The sequence below is a fragment of the Cryptomeria japonica genome, chromosome 1 (assembly GCF_030272615.1).
Source record: "Cryptomeria japonica chromosome 1, Sugi_1.0, whole genome shotgun sequence".
Classification (NCBI taxonomy): domain Eukaryota; kingdom Viridiplantae; phylum Streptophyta; class Pinopsida; order Cupressales; family Cupressaceae; genus Cryptomeria; species Cryptomeria japonica.
Window position 1 is genome coordinate 349,970,036 of NC_081405.1, and position 19,353 is coordinate 349,989,388.

General features: G+C 38.0%; 1 protein-coding gene across 7 annotated transcripts in view; it reads left to right on the forward strand.

Annotated features, from left to right (window-relative positions):
- Window positions 1–444: 444 nt before the first annotated feature.
- LOC131069144 (uncharacterized) overlaps window positions 445–19,353 on the forward strand; it is a 52,595-nt gene continuing 33,686 nt past the window's right edge. For 2 of the 7 annotated variants that reach the window (XM_058004484.2, XM_058004490.2), the window contains exons 1-12: window positions 445–694; window positions 3,905–5,503; window positions 5,575–5,643; window positions 5,750–5,954; window positions 6,099–6,207; window positions 6,314–6,376; window positions 6,467–6,535; window positions 6,757–6,838; window positions 6,944–7,003; window positions 7,090–7,142; window positions 7,223–7,383; window positions 9,038–9,203. In XM_058004484.2, coding sequence (XP_057860467.2) covers window positions 3,983–5,503; window positions 5,575–5,643; window positions 5,750–5,954; window positions 6,099–6,207; window positions 6,314–6,376; window positions 6,467–6,535; window positions 6,757–6,838; window positions 6,944–7,003; window positions 7,090–7,142; window positions 7,223–7,383; window positions 9,038–9,203 — 2,558 coding nt within the window. In that variant the 5' untranslated portion in view covers window positions 445–694; window positions 3,905–3,982. Of the gene's footprint in view, window positions 695–3,632; window positions 3,763–3,865; window positions 5,504–5,574; window positions 5,644–5,749; window positions 5,955–6,098; window positions 6,208–6,313; window positions 6,377–6,466; window positions 6,536–6,756; window positions 6,839–6,943; window positions 7,004–7,089; window positions 7,143–7,222; window positions 7,384–9,037; window positions 9,204–19,353 lie in introns of all 7 variants that reach the window. The other 5 variants (XM_058004487.2, XM_058004489.2, XM_058004488.2 and 2 more) reach the window with 5 other exon arrangements.

Below are 19,353 nucleotides of genomic sequence, written 5' to 3' on the forward strand. Positions count from 1 at the left end.
AATTCATAACAAAATCTGACATTAAAACTTAAAGGAACTTAAAACCGTTATTCTAGATCCCTTAAGACTGTTCATTCTCCTAGAGGCCATTAAATTCATTCATTCACTAAATAAACGACTAATCATTGGTCCTCCAAATTTGGGAGTTCCTCTCTCCAAGAAGTAAAACAAGTCGGAATGAGAAAAAAAGTAAATATCCGACGTTCAATTCCCCACAGAATTTTATGCTACGCTCAACGTAGAAACTAACGGGAAAATTCAAGTACGCCTCATCTATTCGTCCACGTGGCAAAAATTATCATTCAAAGGTTGGCCACATCGGACTACGAGTACGCAGGAAGTCCAGCTGTGTTAGAAATTTCAAACAAATCCAAACCGGGAATCATAAGAAAATATTAAAACCTTAATTACAGAATATAATGCGAGTAGGTCAACCAATCATTTCGCCCCTCCAGTAATTAATCTAAGACATGACCTGTGCAAATAAATTCTAATTCTTAATTAAATCTCTCGCTGTTATACTAGATACTTCATTTAGATGTCTTTGTATATGATCTGCAGCTGGAGTAATTATTAGTTTGATCAGAACAAAGGAGGCGTTGGAGGGGAGTCTGCACCAGCGATTGTTTCACGGCCACCGGGAAAATGTTGAGAGATGCAATGGCCTTGTGAGGATTTGCGGTCTCGTTTGCAGGTATGCCCTGATCCGATCCGTTAATTTCTACCGTTGGATGCGAATTTAGGGTTTGTTTTGGGGGAAATTTATCGTTTTTAAGGGGTGTTAAGGGGAGTTTTTGTATTCTATTTCCCGAGATTTGTTGATATTAGGGAGGAGTGAGGGAGTTTTAGTGATGGATTTTTTTCAGTTTTTCATTTTTGTGTTATTGGTGTTTGATTTGGTGCACTTACAAAGCAATCTTTTGGGGGCGGATTAGGGTTAGGTGTCAGGGGTGAGATTTAATGAAGGCCTCGCTGAGGTCTCGTTCTAGGGGTTGTTTTGGGAGGATCGATTGATGTTTTGAAGGCTTCTTGTGTAAAATTCGAGAAATTTCACCATTTAACGTCCTCATTAGAGTCTATTCGAGGATTAGAGAGAGAAAATATGAGTACCTGATATTGCCCTCCTTATCTAGGTTGGAATTGCAGCAATTAAATATTGAGATTTATGTTTGACTCTTAAGCAATGTCCGGCCAACATTTACAGACAGCTTTATGTCTTCAATATGGTATTAGAGCCAGGTTACGAACCTGGAGGACGGAAATGTGGCTTAACGGGGAGGGATGGGAAAGAGAGTGTTGGAAATAATTTGTACTCTGAAACTCAATGGCAACATGTAGTGCAGTGGTATAGCATTCCAAAAGCTAATTGGGGGACCTAAGATTGAGTCCTAGCTGGTCCATGAAAATTGTACATCATACTTCCCTATTTAACTATATTATATATATGAGCTAGGCATGTTTGTTTAATTCTGGCTCCCATAACTTACGAGATTCACAAGGGCCGTGTTTGCAGGTCTATCCAATAAGCAATTATATATGATATTTTTCTTTCTGGGGTTTATACTTTTAAACAACAAACTCACACCTTTTTTTGCTCGGATGAAATAGCCGGTCAACTTTGACTCATCCTATCAGGGTCTAAGGGGTAAACCACTAGATTGACTCAGGAGTTGCTTCTGGTCTTGCCCCTTTTAGGTATCAGATTTTTGTATTCAACAACAATGAAAACCCTTATGTGCGTTGTATTCATATGTATTTTTCAGCAAAGTTTAGTCTGCATTCACTGGTAGGTTTTTTCTAATGCCAAACTATAATAGGTGCATGTGCTAGGTTTCTTCATTGAATTCTAGGTTTCATAACATATAAGATTAATTTGATCTGGTAACAGCTTAATTCATTTGTTTTTCACTGTCAGAGTTGCCATTTTATCAATTGTTTTGGTAATGAAACTTTGTGACGGCGTAAGTGATATCTGTGAATTCCAAGAATGAAAATCTAAAACAGTAAACACTTAAATTAAGATTTATCAGCCTTAGCAGACAAGTTTCATGAGTGCCTTGGTGGGAAATAGTAAATACTCTCCCCATGGTAATATTGTAATATTGCTCAAGACATTGGTTATCCACACTAACAAATGATGAGAGGGGCAAATTGGCAATGTGCCATATTGTTGATTGAAATGTATCTTTCAATGAGTTATGAGATTCATTGGCTATCCACACCAAAGAAATGCGTGAGAGGTTAATTGGTAATGTACTATGCTTGTTGATTGAACTTTGGCTTTCCATGGACCATAAGTTGTGAGATTTGTGGGGAACTGTTCCTAGGCTAATCCATTGGGTTTTTTCCTTTTCTTTAGATATTTAACATACTTATAAAGACATTTCCATTCATTGCAATATAGAATTATATGTTGAGAATGCTGCTCTTCATTATTGTCCTCATCTGGGGTATAAGTCCAAGTTTTGCATTTTGAACACAGATTTCAATTTAGAATTATGATTAACTCTAGACAAAGTTTGTTTTTGCATACACAGATGGGTTTCTCTGTAACTTTACTAGCTGCATGGGCTAAGCTTGTTCAGTAAATTCTGACTTGCATAGATTAGGGGATTCACAAGGACCTATTCATCTTTAAATGTTCTTTACAACTTATAAGGGAATTGCCGTTTTACTAGGATTTTAAAGCAGAATTGGATTAACCTATGCATGCAGCTTCAAGTTTCAACAATTGGATTACAAAAGAATGGCTTTAGGACTAATCAGCCTTATTAGATTATATTATTTATTGGCATTGTCTGTTTAGGAGTGAAATCATTCCCCCATGGCAATAGTATATATCTACTACAGTGTTGCTCTCAACCTCGATTATTCTTACCATCAAAGGGAAGGAAAACAAATTGGGAAATGTGATAATTGTTGTTTGAGCATGTTGAAATCCAAGGAATGTAATGTCATTCTCCTATATATTCAACCAGTCATGGCATTCCATTAGAGATTTTGCAAAATTTGCTGCAGGAGAGTGTGCTGAAGGGTGTGCACAGAAGTTTGGTGTTCTTTTGGGTTGTGATGATGAGAGCAATATGTGCTTTCAAAGTGACAATGAAAAATGTTTGAACTGTATAGAGTAGAATATTCTGCTTCATTGAAACAACGAAATCCAAACATCAAGTCCAAAGTGATTCAAAACTTAAGGAATACTATGATGCCTATCCCTAGAGGCTAGATGAAGATAGCTTCTGAACGAAATCCAGGTAAGAATTGATGCACAGCATTATGAAGAAGAATGATGTGAAGGTTAGATTACGTTGTCTTTTAAACCTTCTGTTTGTACAGAGATAAAAACAGGGATGGAGATTAAAAATAGGAAACTTCTATTTTTGGCAATCTTGAAGTTCAGTAATCTAATTTTAAAAAACTTTGTGAATTCCATTTATGAGTTTGACATCTAACTGTCTAAGCCGACTTACTTGGTTTTATAATTTTATTTGAAATTTATTGTGGGAAAGTTACAGGTGAGATCTGTCTTGAAAGTTTTTTGTGGATGCTGGTTTATTAAATTATTCTGTTGTTGCACAAAAGTATTTTGGCATGGTCTCGTTGGTTTTCATGACAATACTTGCATCATTAAGCATGCATGCAGGAAGAATAAATGTAGGGAATATTAGAGTGCTTGAACCACAGAAACACAATTCTAAGAATTAAGCATCGTTGAAATTCAAGCACAAGGATTACAAACATGCAAGACACTGTAATTCTTAGGTATATTGAAAATTTTATTGTTTTAATTTGTTTCATTTTTCTTGTGCTTTTATATCAGCTGAAATCTTGTTTTGATATATTCCATGTTATTTGTCACCATTAGGTGTATTGGCCAGAAAACCTGATCATTGCTTTTTTTTAGTTTGGCAGTTTCCTTTCTCCAACTCTATCGGCAGAGAATTTAGCAATTGCTGTATGCTCACGGTACACAACCTGTTAAATGGCCAGGGGGAAAATTCATGGTAAATCTGGCAAGGGTAGTAACCAGATCATGGAAAATTCAAAGATGCAGGAAAGCCCTAGAACCTTTTTGAAGCGCAGGCTTGATGAGGAGAATGAAAAAAATGATCCTTCAACTCCATTCAATAAAAGGCGAAGTCTGGACAGCAATCCAGCAAATTGCAATTCAGAAGTCTGTATCTATTCAATCGATAAGGTTTGTAGCCCTCGGAAGGGAGAGTTTAAGCGCCGCCTCTTTGGAAGTGAAAAAAATGGAGACAATTGGAAAACTCGATATTTGAGGAGTATGGGAAAGCTTACGAACTATGTGGAATTGCCAATCGGAGGAAGAGGTGGTCAGAAGCATGGTAAACGGTGCCTTCCAGATTCACCACATGATTCCTGCATCCGAATGCATTCAGGTCAGCCTGAAATGAATTTGCCCAAGGTTGGATTGTTAGCCCCAGATGAGATGATGGAGCCTATTGCCGATAATGACGTGACTCTCTATACTACCTCTTCTACCATTGAACGCAGTTCTAGTGATCATGCATATTCATCTACACCACAGAAAGCATTGACGCCTATGACTACCAAACAAAACAGAGTTCCTTTTTCCAGAAGCTTTCCTGAAAATGGTGATAATGATATTTCAATAACAAAAGTGTTTGGTGATGACTCAGTACGTGCTGTAAACCCATCATCTCATACAGGGCTTTATACTGTATCACCTTGTCAGAGTGATATGACTTTTGTGGAAGCTGATTCTATTGCAAGCAGGCTTCGAAATTCAAGATATAAAGTTGAAAAACACCGTGAATCAGTTAATGTGAACTCACCGAACCTTGCCCAAAATCAATCAGGAGATAGTGTAGAGAAGTTGATGTCTCAGGCATCTGAAAAAAAAGTTCAGGAAAGAGATCCTGCAAGATTGACAAAATATCAAGATATTATGGAATATGAGGAATCAGATTACAAGCAAATTTTCCTTTCAAATGGTTGTGAATCTTCTGATAGGCCATTGTCTACCAGGATGGGCAAGGCTTTCTCCTGTGAAAATGGTACAACAGCTGAATATTCTGAGTACAAGAAGGAAGAAAATAAGGAATCTGAAGGAGAGAACACAGAGAAGAATACCTTGGGGGCTATGGAGCAATGTGAAAGAAATGAAGACCATGAGTCCAAATGTAATCAAGAAAGCTCAGTATTACATGAAACTCAGCTGAAGCTACAATCTGCAGTACCAAATGATGATACATTATCTCCAAGTAATAGAATGCTACGTTCCAAGATCAGCAAGTTGGGTGGGTCTCCAGCAAATGTTGCAACCCAGTTGGAAAGTATGCAAAGAGATGTTTCTGTATCCAAAAATCAGCCACTATGGAATTCCACTAAAATCAAGCTTAAGATTAAAATGCCGGAAAAGACAGTGTTTGATTCTGTCCCATCAACTGTTAAATTGCTGCTTTCAACAGGTTTACTTGAAGGCCACGTTGTTCGATATGTAGGTCGGGGAGATCAGGTACACATTAAATGCTCTCTGTTTGCACCATTAATATAACTAAGATTTTAATAAGCTCTCTTTTTGTTCAGGAATTGCTCAGTGGCGTGTTAAAAGGCACGGGAGTATTGTGCAAGTGCAAGGTGTGCAAAGGAAAAAAGGTGAGTTCTTAACACTCTGATGGTTTTCAGGATATATATCTTTAATGCACTATTTTTATTGTCTGGTGGTGCTTGTTACTCATTCAATTTGTTGCCTGCATTAAAGGTTGTCAGTATTTGCCAGTTTGAAGTTCATGCTGGCAGTACGGCAAGGCATGCTAGTGATTTTATAATTCTTGAGAATGGAAGGTCTTTGCGTGATGTCTTTGAAGAAGCCAAGGGTGTTGCACCTGAGAACTTTCCTGAAGTTATTCGTAAAGCTATAGACTGCTCATCAAATAGAGGATTCCATGCTTGTCGAAAATGTAGAGGTAACGCGCTTATAATTATGGTTTAATTGGTTTTATGTGCAAATAAATTTATCAGTGCACTTTGACATTTAAGCTCTGTGGTTTCTTATTTTACGTCACATTTGTAGTAGTATGTGATAGATTTTGTTGTTTAAAATGCTGTAGCACCTATTGATGAATCAAATAAAGGGAAAACCAATTCGATCTGTCGAATCTGTGATGAGGCTCAAGAGAATCAGCTGAAGCTTCAAAAGGCACTAACTGTTCGTGTGAGGTATGCAATAAAAGCAACTATTTTGTCCTGATCTTACATCTCTCTCTATTGGCACAGTTTCATAAGTATGGGTTAACATATTACTACTTAAAACTTCATCATGCAGGTCTAATCCTAGAATTTTGGATCGGAAAGTGAAAGACAAACCAAACACCAGGATGCTCATCAAGTAACTGTTGCTTCTTTGATTAGTGCCCCCGCTAACTTTCTGTAGTTTTTATTTTACTCAGATAACAATGAAATGAAACTTGAAATGCAGGCGCTCTCCTAGTGTTTCAGATGTCAAAGTGCGGGAAAAAACCAGTGTTAAGGCTAGGATGCTACAGAAGTAAATATCATATTTCATTTGATGATCTTTTGTCTTGTGTGTTTTTGCTTTATCTTTGGTTACCAACACTTAGACAAAATTGTGTGTGCTTCTGCTAGGTTGAGCACAGTATTGAAATATTGATTCCAGTTGATTAAGGTGTTTAATGGTAGAGACTACATACTAAGTATTTGGTACAGTGATTTAGTTTTGTTTGTTTTTAATTCAAATTTGTTTTGCAGAGATATGACTTTGCATAAGATAATTTTCAAACCAAATGGTTTGGCAGATGGAACTAAGCTGGCTTATTATGTAAAAGGACAGGTATTACTTGTCTGGATCAGTTGCATTTTGGCGTTTTCATGGCCGTTCTATTTGTTTATTTTTCTTGATACTGAAATCCATGGTGTGGCTTTTAAATTTCAACAGCACATATTAGATGGGTATAAACAAGGACCTGGTATATGCTGCAGTTGCTGCAATACTGTGGTGCGTATGTGAACTTGTATGTTTAACTGATAGATTCATATTTTTCTTGTCGACAATTCTAAGATTTTATTCTGTTTTGCAAGCAGATTAGCTCTTCTCAGTTTGAAGCGCATGCTGGATTTGCTTCAAGGCGGAATCCGTAAGTAGGGCTTCACTCCTCAATTATCCCGTGTTTGAATTTAAAAAATAGTAAACCTGTGTTCAAACTTGAATTGACAGGTACAATTGTATCTATCTTTCGGATGGGCGTTCTCTGCATGAAGTGGCAGTTTCTCTGACAAGCCAAAGATGTGTTGATGATAATGAAGACAATTGTACAGAATGTGGAGATGGAGGGGACCTGGTCTGTTGTGATGGCTGTCCAAGGGCCTTTCACACAGGTGAATGCTATGGACATTGTTATTTCAGAACCATTAAACAAAGACTGACTTGCATGGCATTACAGAGTTTCACAAAATTTTAAAATGGAGTTCAATCAATCAGGTTTGAAATGGGAAAATCTTGGCTAGAACTCGTTAAACAATGAAATGATATAATATCTATAAAAATAGCAAAACAATGCTTTGATTTTGTTATTTCATGGCACATGTGGTAGGATAAAGATACATAAAAATCAATGTTCCACGGCTTTTGGGGGCGGGGAGACAGGGGGACAAAGGGCCTAAATCTCGGGGACAGGGGGACTTGGGCCTGCCGGCCGGGGGGGGGGGGGAACGTGTTTGCAATTGAAGGAGATGTGCCTCAGTTGATACTACAGAGTGCTGGTGTCAATTTGCAAAGTTTATGTTGTTTTTTCTGCCTCTGTGCCAAAATGGAAAAAACAAAAATATTATTCAAAAACCAGATATTATTTTCCAAAAAAATGATGTATTGAATTATTCCTGTGAGTTTCACAGGTTTTAAAGGACTTGCTATTTATTCTCTTTTTTATAACTTAAAAGCATTTTGGAGTTGAAACTTTGGGTTTGACTGCCATGCAACTCTGTAGTTTGCAATGGTTGTGGGTCATGAATAATTGCAAGTAATCTTGAGACTATTCTGATTTCCGCTTCTATGGTACATATGCACAAGAATATTGAGAGTGTGTACTTGTTTTTCTTTAGTAATTTCTACTCTTTTTTGTAGGAACAATTGCTGTTCGCATTATAGAGATAATCTATGTTGTCTTGCGCTTTTTTGTTACACACTCTATTGTATATCTTGTGATCTGTTAAGTATACAAAATATGAGAACTTCGTGCCAATGATTTAAGAGGCTTTCATCCTCTTATTCTTTCTCTACAGTAATATGATTTACTAATAGATCTTTCCAAGGAAGTGGCTGTAATTCTATTTATTGACCTCCATTGTTCTGTGATATACTTTCATAGACAGTCCTTTTAAGGGAACTGATGTAATTTTTTCTATGCTATCTGGTTATTAACTTGATGTTTCTTAGGATTTGCATTTATCACAATTTTCTTGAATTGCCTGCCAACTATCTTTGAGCCCCACAACAATTTATATATCAGGCAGGTATCAGCACTTTAAATTTTAAAGCCTTGATACATGTAAGACTTCTGCAAGTCTTTTTAATTTATCTTCCAGTTTGTTCCAACTCTTCCAGATGTCTTGCGCTATATCGTATATACTATATATTCTGAAATGTTGGAGAAATATTTATCTGGGTCAAGTTGTTACAGTTGTGATGCTCAGTCATTTGTTGTTACATCAACTCACATGAACCAAAAATTGGCATGCTTTAATCTTTTGAATGGGATAATTTTTGTTCCTTCTAATTAAGTTTTTGTTTTGGACTATATTTTTATTGCTAACATCTTCATGGACTATATACAGGCATCAAGTATTGTCCTTTTATGCTAGCAAACGAAAATTTAGACCTTTGGATGTTTAAACATGTTTATTATTATACACGAGCTTTGATTAGTTAACATCATCTTTAGTTTTTAGGTTTTAGTTGACTTCTTGCATCTAATCTCTTTGTTTTCCTAATCTGATCCTGAACCTGATTGTTAAATTTTTATATACTTGACAGATTGTGCACGACTACCTGGCATTCCAGATGGAAATATTTGGTATTGCTTTTATTGTCGATATCAGTCTGGAACCATAAGAAAGTCATCTCTGGAAAAGCCTTCCAATCGCTGTACACGTGTTGTCAAGGCACCAGAGAAAACAATTGGTGGTTGCGTACTATGCAGGTATCTTTTATTATATTTAATGTCTGTTCAATTCATTCATGTTTATTGGTATTAAATTATTAATTTCATAATGTAATTTTTTTGAATGATGCCCAGATATTCTGCTTTTTTTTGATTAAGTATTGGGGTTCTATTAGGGAGCCCCAGCCCAAAACATAGACATGAAATAGTACCATAAATATACGAAAAACTACAATAAGCAGCCCATGTAGGGGCAAAACAGGCAAAATATAAACACCAAGGCTGCATAGTCAGGCATTCCCTTTTTCTCATGAGAATGTAAAGCCATTTTGCTTGGACTGTTTTCTGGGGCTTTTTTCTATTATTGACCTGAGTCCTGTCCACTGTATCTTTCTCCTCCTCATAATCTGACACTTTTGGAGATGCTGATAAAGATTAATGTATGGTATCTAAATGCGAGTCTGGAGTGTTTGATCCTATTCCCCCTACCTTATCCTAAGCCAATCCTGATGACCAAGAAGCATGGCCATTTCTAAATAAAGAAGATATAGTAAGCTGTGTATTTGCAGGTTTGGTACAGTCTGCCTCTATCATTCTATCCTCCTGCATTGAAATAAATTTAGGACAAACCACAGCCTGTACAGCCACTAAGGTAGGGGAACAAACTACGACAACGTAACTGGTGTTGGGTGAAGGAGCCTCATTTGCACCATTTTGTTGCACTACTGTTTTCTTCACCTTCCGCTTTACAAGAAGTTGCTTGAGAGTTGTAGCTGAAGCAGATTTATTAAATTCATCAGAAAATTCAGGCTCTATCCTCTTTACTAGTAAATGAAATAAACATGCACCCTTCTACTATGTTGTCTTTTTTAGGATTTTTTGGTTTGACCAACAAGCAATATGTTGCTATTATGCTACATGACCCACCTTGAAGCATCATTTGCATTTTCATAATCCAGAACCTAGACTTCTGCACATGGTTGCCCACAAAAAATCCATTTCCCCCTGAACTGTAGAGAACTACCAGTTTCAAGGTCCATTGCAAAAATCTGCCCAACAAGTTTTCAATACTTCGAAAATGTGATTCAATCAAGAATTGAAGTGGGATGTATGGCAAATGCACCCAAACCAGCATAGTGTGAAAGGTTTCCATCAAGAGGTTAAATGCAGGGAATTATGGCTATACCAGCAATATGTTTATCTCTGAACCGTAGGCCTTTTTACAATAAAGACCAATCTTTACTTGATTGACATAAAAGAACAAAAAACCCTTGAGCACTGGGATAAATTTCCTAGTTGACGAATTGGGGACATGTGCGGATACATGGGTATGTTATGCATGTATGGCAAATTTTATGGGAAGGGGGTTGGATACATTTTGGGCATGTCTATATGAAAAAAATGTTAAAATCATAAATATGTACGTATTTGCAGCCTAAAAAACTGTAAGGTGGTGAATTAGGGTTCACTAATTTTTGCATGCAAACTAAGAATCTTAGGCCTATTCCACTCGAACATTTGGAAGGAGAATGATCCACCAGGCTCAAGATGATTCAAGCACAAAGTGGATGCAATGGACCTTTGTTGCTGAGTTGAAAGTGACTATGCAAATTGAAGAAATGTGAATTAGGATGAAAATTGACCCTTTTCTGTTTGTACAGGGCTGTAATGGACTGATAACCCGATTTCGGAAAAGTATGCAGTAATACAGGTTGAGACTAACCCACAGTCAAAATTTGAGGCAAAAGTGCAGGAACTCAGCTGCCTAGCTTGGCCTGCTCTTGTTAGCGTCTCCAACAAATTGTAGACTGTAGATTTTTGTTTGATGATTCTTCCCCTCTTTTCGTAGCTTCGCCACCTGTTCCTGCACATAGAAAAGAGAGGAAATTGTTGGGGAGAAAGGGATTTGCTTAAGTCAAACACCGGTTTTGGAATTAACTTTGAAATAGAGTTGAAATGAACTTGAAATGAAAGTGTGCTGTTAGGTAGCAGAGGCTAGATCTGAAAATGGAAGTGTTTTATACTTTGGTGATGTAAATGCTTCTTTGAAGATGATCATGAATGTTGATGCAATAGCATGATTCCACACAAAAGACCTAAAAGGACATCTCAAAAGACATGCTTGCATGAAGGTTTCCACAATGAAGGATATGGTGGGATGAAATGCCTTGAACGTTGAGTACTTGAATGCTTGATGTCAAATTCACCTTCTTAATTGATGTGGACTTACCTATTATGAGGAGGATACCTTGCTTATATACCTCTCAAGCATTTCAAGGAGCAAAACTCAGAGCAGGTTGACACAGAAAAGATTTTCTGCTCAATCTAGTTGACCGTTGTGTGGACCAAATTTGGGTCTAGTTTAGGGGGAGTAGGGCGTCCTAGGCGTTTGCTCCCTCCAAGATGGTTCTAAATGAGGAGGAGATGTCAAAATGATATGCTGAATTGGGTTGTGATAAGTGTGATGGTATGATGAAAGACTAAGAATCCGGTCAACTATTGAGAGGGGGGGCGGGAGAATCGGTAGATAGAAAAATTGATACTAGCTTCACTAGTCTCAAAATCAATCTCTCAAAGTAAACTTAGAACTATCAATGCAATATCATTGTCAAGATAAAAACCCTCAAGATAAACTGGTTGATTGTTACAACAAACCAACAGTAAACAACTTCAAACTCATAAACATCCAAATGCTTTTACCGACATAAGTAAAACTTCATTTCACAATGCTTTCGGTTATCATTATCTATCAAAGTGGATTAAGTAGTTAAGCAAATCAACCATAAGAACATAACCACAAAAACATTCACCACTTGACACAATATTTTTGACGTGGAAACCCAAATGGGAAAAACCACGGTGAGATGAGACTCACAAGATAACTATTTGAACTCTTCTGAAGTTCGCCCTGTTAGCAGCCTAGCCTGTTAAAGCTTTACAAAAGTCTTGTTAAGAACAGATCCTGTTAGGGACCACTTGGTTTAGGGATTGACTATAATGCCTCATTAGAAGCAATACGTTATAAGGAGTAACCTCAGTAGAGGATTTGAAATCCAAGCTAATGGATTACCTGGTTAGAGGATTTGAATAACACCAAGCTTGTTAGAGCTTACCCAGTTAGGGGATTTCAATTTGCTGTAATTGTTAGAAAACAACAGGAGTTTGCTGATCTGTTTGAATAGCACTACACTTGCTTTTTCAGATCCTTTTCATGCTCCTATCTGCCTTTACTCAAATTGTAGATACATCATCCGGTTCGGCAACCACACCCTCAACTAAAACTTTGCCAACTTTGAAACTAAACAACTCATCGACCTTATAAACAAATCAATTAGGTTGGTAACACAACAAAAACCTAATTTTCTCATAGAGATTACAAACAAGTCGGTTCAAGTATGACCGTTGGATTACATAGCAATCTCTGCACATCAATCAAGAAAACCTCGACCGCTCCATGGTCATCGCTTCATCGAACTCAGTAACTCATCACGCGTTTTGCATTACATGCAATATACTTGCTCATTCCGTAGACAAAAACCGTTTCATCAACGCGCCAAAATCACTTTGAAACTCTCTTCATACAATAATCATACGTGTCATAATCATTACCGCTCATCATCAGATCATAAACCAATATAACCAATTCATCAAACTTAATCGGTTAGGGTTTATCAAATCAACAGGTAGGGTTTACCGGTTCAACTCTTCAATACATAGCAATACCGATTCACTCCACAAATTCTTCCTACTGGTTACAAAACATCATTATAACAATATCAACAATATCATTACCGGTTAATTGACATCAATGACAACAACATATCATTAATGCAATCTTCATGCAAATGCCAACAGAGTGGGACCGGATGCAGGAGGCCGTACATGCTAAAATATGGCCTAGTTGCGCAAAAATTACATAGGGATACAATTTACAGCGCTACATTTAGCTCCCACTTTAGTGGGAATATGAGCCTACACACATACTCATGGTAAAGTAGATGAAAGGGGGGGAGAAAGGAGAGGCATTGGGAAAACCTGGAAAGGGATAAGGCATCACTAAGTTGAAGGGAACAAGCCCCCAAACTAAGGATTTCAACTCATACAACCTTGTGCAAGGACACATAAACAAAAACCAAGACAAGCACAACAAAAGACGCACAAAAGAAGGGGCTAGTACTAAAAACAAAGGCTCCATGTCAATTAGTTGAAGAGACCTTGACAATAAAAAATATCTCAACCACTAATATCACCCTTAGAATGCTATTGCAAGAGCACAAATGATCATTTGGAAAGGGCAAGAACATGCATGAAAGATAAGACAAGATTCCATGGTCCAACAACCAACAAAGGGTATGTTGCGGGATCATAGAGGAGAGGGAAAGAGAGAGAGAGAGCACAGAATCCACAGGCTAGCAAGCTGTGTTATGCTAGGTGATCCATGAGAGAGGAGGAAGAGTAGGAAATAGTCTAGCAAGCTGTGTTATGCTAGTTTCACTCATCTCAAGAAAGCTCGGTGCAAAGGGAGAATTGAATAGTCTAGCAAGTTGTGTTATGTTAGTCAACTCATCCCAAAGAGAGAGTTGAATAGTCTAGAAAGTTGTGTTATGCTAGTCAACTCATCTCGAAAAATTATCGGTGCAAAGAAAAGGTCAAATAGTCTAGCAAGCTGTGTTATGGTAGTCAACCTATCTTGAAAATGTCGTCTAGTTTCAAGAGTTAAGCATTTCGTCTAAGACTTTTGGTTTGGTTTCAAGCATGCAACAACTTGTATAAGACATGCAATTTGAAATATGTGTTTGGTTTTGGGGATGCAACATCTTGTGTAAGACTTTTGGTCTGGTCTCGAGCATGTACACCCCGTCTAAGACGTGCAATAAGGATACCCAAGCAAGGCATTATGAAAGGAAATTCACAATATAATACACAAGGAGGCTGCATATATGCCCCCCTCCTTAAGATGGTAGTGCAAAGTTATGGTGACATTTTAAGGAAAAGAAGGAGAAGGATACACACCTTTAATGACCAAGGTGATATCCTTAAACAATGGTATATAGGCAACCCTAGCGAAAGAGGCATAACTCTTATGAGCCAAGGAAGGGATAATTGTGAGATATCATGCAACATGTAAAGGGGATCCTTTGGAGGAGGAGGAGGATGAGATCTTTGCTCAAAGACATCTACCCTTCAAGAAGAGTTCTTGAACAAAAATAACATTATTGACCCAAAAAAAGGAAGGAGAACAAGAATTCACACCTTCCTCCATTGCTAGGTAAAGGGATTCTTGATGAAGGATGACACACTTTTGACCCCAAGTGAGAGATTTGATTATAATAGACAAGCATCGTCAAGCGAGGAAGAGGTTGTACCCAAGGATACACACCTCTTGCATAAGAGAGAATCCTTGAGCAAACAAACAATTCCACTCAAGAAATGATATTTATCATAAGCAAATACCACTCAAATAGGGAAAAAGTGGATCCTTAGAAAGGATAAGTGATAGAAGATATACTTTCCCCCCAAGCACATGGACAAAGAGAAGGATTACACACCTTCTCAAGGAGGGATTATGCATAAAAGATGTATTGATTCAAGCAAGGAAGCCCCCAAGCATAGGGACAAAGAGAAGGATTACACACCTTCTTAAGGAGAGATTATGCATAAAAGATGTATTGTTTCAAGCAAGGAGTTGGTCTTAACCAAGGAACACACATGTACTCTCATGAAGGACAATTCAATGTGAGAAAGGACATCAAGTTATGAAAGATGCAACTCAACAAAGAAAAATCGAATCCATAGAAATAAGGAAGTGATAGGATCCTTGCCCCCCAAGCATGAGGGACTGTGAAAAATGGGATTGCACACATTCACTAATGGTAGAACATTCATAAGAAGAGGCACCAATGCAGACAAGGAACAAGTCTAACGATGGGACATATATTTGCACACATTCACTACTGGTTGATCATTCATAAGAAGAGGCACCAATGCAAACAACGAACAAGTCTAACGAAGGGACATATATTTACTCGCGTGGAGGACCACTCTGTAAGAAAGGACCTCAAGCTTTGAAAAATACCACTCCAAGGAAGAGGCAATCTTGGAAAAAGAGAGAAAATTGAAAGGAAGGAGGACTATTATGTTGCTGTTCCAATATGATTAGGATTGAAATGCATCACCACAAATGACAAAGAGCCCCCAATGAAGGTAAACTATCAATGTCATAGGGTGAGGAGCAACCTAATAGGGTGAGAAGAGTGCTAAGGCACTTCTGGTATACCAAGAAAATGTGTAAGATCAATTGTAAGAGTACTATGGGCTTGATCATATTGGTCTTGAACAAATTCTTTAAAAGCTTTACAATCTCCAAGAGAATGAGAATAAATATGATGAAAGAGACAATACATATTACCACCTTTGTTCTTGCAATTATTGTTATATTTTATGAAAGGAAAAACCACATTCTTATCATATTTCAATCTCCAAAAGATTCTTGTAGCTAGTTTGTCTTGATTATCAATATCTATAGGACAAGAGACATTAGTAGAAGATGAAGGATTGTTTTCTTGTGGTAAAAGGATTAGTAATGGAGGAGGAGGATTGTTTGATGAAGCATGTTTAGATGGACAATAGTCATCCATAGGTGAGTGATGGGGATGTCCTAGACCTTCTGTACTAGCTTGTGAGAGAGGGTTTATAGGGACCTTGATTCCTTGTTCATGTTTTCCAAGTCCTTGTCCACTATGACCTTGTTCTGAGATTATATCTTAGCCAACCCTATAAGAATTTTTCAATTGTGAAGGAGGACTAATATCATGAACTTCTTTAAAATTTGTAGTGTAAGGACACATAGAAGGGCCGAAGGGATGATTAGATGAAGGAAGAAAATCCTTTGTAAGGAGATTCTCCTTTCTATCATCATTATTCATGTCTTCTTTGGTTGGGTGGGAAAGAGGATCCTTATCATCTAAGGCTTCATCTTTGTGTAATGTCCCTTTTGGGATTGCCCTAAATCTTGCCCTCGATTACTATTCTCAATTGATAATGGAGGGTTAGAGTGAGGGTTCTGTTGTCACAAAAGCTTGCACCCTTGTTGAGCTATCAACTCAACAACCTCGTGAAACATGGAAACAACCTCGAAGTGTGGGACATTGCGTAAGGGGGTTGAATCTTCGGAGAAGGCTGGCTTCCTTCTCAATCCAGGTGCAGGTGTTGAACCAACTCAACACTTCAAATCTTACTTCTAAACCTATCCTAACAGCTTGCAGAGGAAAAGGGAAGAGAGAGATGCTTAAAATGAAAGGAGGTGATGCACCAAGATAAGAGATGTTTCTGTCCCCACCCGAAATGTGTCATAACCCCACATTTTTGTAATTATAAAAAGATAACATTTTTTAATTAATCGGAAATGACTCCTTGTTTTATATTAATGAAATAATCATGTTTAACTCTTGATTTAGCTTTACCATAATGTTAAATGAATATATAATTAATTAATGATGTATACTAAATAAATATAAAACTATAATGCATTATTAATTAATATATAATTACTATTATTATTATTATTTATGGATGCATGTAATAAATCAAAATATAAATCTACAATAAAATAAAGGGGACTTAATACATTATAAACTTTGTTAAGAAAAAAAGAGAGACTTTATAATCTCACGCTACAAATTGAAGGGGACCCTTTTTAATGATAACCAATACACAAATTAAGCGATTAAAAATTTACCCCCAGCAACGTAGGTGTTACGGTGCGTTTAATCGTGGAGGCACCGCAAGGGATCTCGGGTGGAAACGGTGACTCCAACAGTCAGTCACCGTGTTTACTCCCTCCTCAGCCGTCGCGACCCTTGACAGGTCCGCCTCACCCCCCCCCGCAGGTATTAAAGGGTAAGTCGTGGACAAGAGAGAAGGAAGGTAGAGGGACGCAGACGCACAGAGGACGAACGAACGGAATACAAGGAGTTAGTGCAGGATAATAGCGCAGGGACCAGGTAAGAACTATGACCCGATAATTTTCATTTGGCAGTAAAAGTTAATAATTAAGGAAACCTAGGCAAGAAAGATAGAAAGTTAAATATTAAACCAATGTATATAGTTTCATTAATTCAGTATATAGTATATGAATAGTATCAAAATGTTAGAGGCTAATATAATAAGATCAAAGTATGTATATATATATATGGTTGTGCAAGTATGAATAAATTTTCATGAATAAACAAGTTAATAAATAAATTGATAAATAAATTGATTAATAAACTACAACTCATGATTAAGGAATAAACAACATTATGCAATTAAGGACTAATAGGTATGATATGCGTTGCTACCAAAATTATGAATAAAGCAATTGCATATCCAAACCTAGTGGGGTAGATGAGGAATTAGGCAACAGGGATAGCAAGAACTAGGCCTCTGCCAGGTAGGCCACCCACTGCAGTTGACAAAGGGCTTCTGACAGTAGGGCCAAGGGGGAGTGTTCCGCCCTTGGGCCTGATAAGCGCTACGGGCATCCTAAGGTAGCTTATCTTTTTTTATCCCACTAGGAATTAAATATGGAATTGACTTATTGATAACAAATGAACTCAAATGTAAATTTGACTAAATTACACCCTAGATGAATTAATCAAACATTAAAATTCATTGTTTACGTGTTTTCTTAGATTTGCGAAGTTGGGACATTACAAAATGGCACAAAGAATCAACTGGAACACCTAGGAGATGCACAAACTTCAGCTGCATGAATGACCTCAACGCATGTATGGAGGTTAGAACTTGCTGAATGTCAAGAGGGGAGAAGGCTTCCCACTAGTCACACTCAGAAATAAATTAACACAACATATATGAGAGAAGAGCCACAAAACATACACCTATGATGAAGGTAAGGAACATACACAACATGCATAAGTTGAAGGAAGGCAAGAATGATAATTTCAATTCATTCAAAGGCCAATGGCCAAACTTACAGTTGCAAAAATGCAAAATATACAAGTCTTTAAGAGAAGTGAAAGAGCATAGGATAACTCAAGCCACTAGGGAGAGAACCCTTTACAATGAGGCCTAATAGCCTTATATAGAAAACTGGTTGCAAGAGTTGTTGGAGCATTAAAAACTTGGAGTGTTGATCACACCATCTAGAAGTGTTGCAAACCGGAAGGAAGTTGGGAAGACTTTGGAAGCACAGGTTGTTAAAGTTGGGGGGACAAGGAAGGAACTTTAGAATCTCGGGGTATCGGAGTTCCGGGAAGGAGAAAGGAGACGCAGTAAGGAACTTCAGAACCTCAGAACCTCGGTGTTTCGGAGTGCCGAGAAAAGAAAAGGGAAAGCAACTTCGGGGTTCCGAAGTTCCGAGGAAGAGGGAAAAGGCAGCAAGGAAGGAACTTCGTAACCTTGGAACCTCGGGGTTCTGGGGGGCTAGAGAGAAAAGGAAGCAAAGGAAGGAACTTCGGAACCTCGGGGTTCCGGGGTTCTGGGGAAGAGAGAAAAGGCTAAGGAAGGAACTTCGGAACCTCGGGGTTTTGGAGTTCCGGGGAACTAGAGAGAAAAGGCAAGAAGGAACTTCCTCCAGACAAGACAACACTTCACACTTCATAATCCCACTGCTTTTCTCTTTGATCAACTGGGGCAGTGCTGGTCCATGGATCGCATCTCTGATCTGTTTTCACTGATGGACCAAGGGTGTCATAAAATGACAACTTTTTTGGCGATCTCTGCGGGACGCTTGCCTGCTAAGCATGAAGTCCAGAAGCCTTGAGCATCCATTGGGCACTGAGTCATTAAAAAGACCCAAAACATGTGTGCGCCATCACTTGGAGGGAAACTGGAAACTAGAGCACACACCCTCTTAAGGAGAATGTGGCAGGTGCACAAGCACTTATGAAAGCAAAACAACTTCTAGTCTAATATTTACATAGTCATCAACACCCTCTTTAGAAGCAGGGCTAGAGATGAATCCCATTCACTGGGATTGGAAGAACTTTGCCATCAAGCCTGGAGAGATGAAATGCATTGGCCTCCTTGCAACTAGTGATGACATATGGACCACTCCAGATAGCATCAAATTTAGAGTGTCGCCCAGCTTTGGCTCTATCTGCATCCCACTTTAGAACTAGATCTCCCTCCTTGAAGACCCTATTAGTAGCCTTTTTATCAAAAACTCTCTTGACCTGTTCTTGATTAG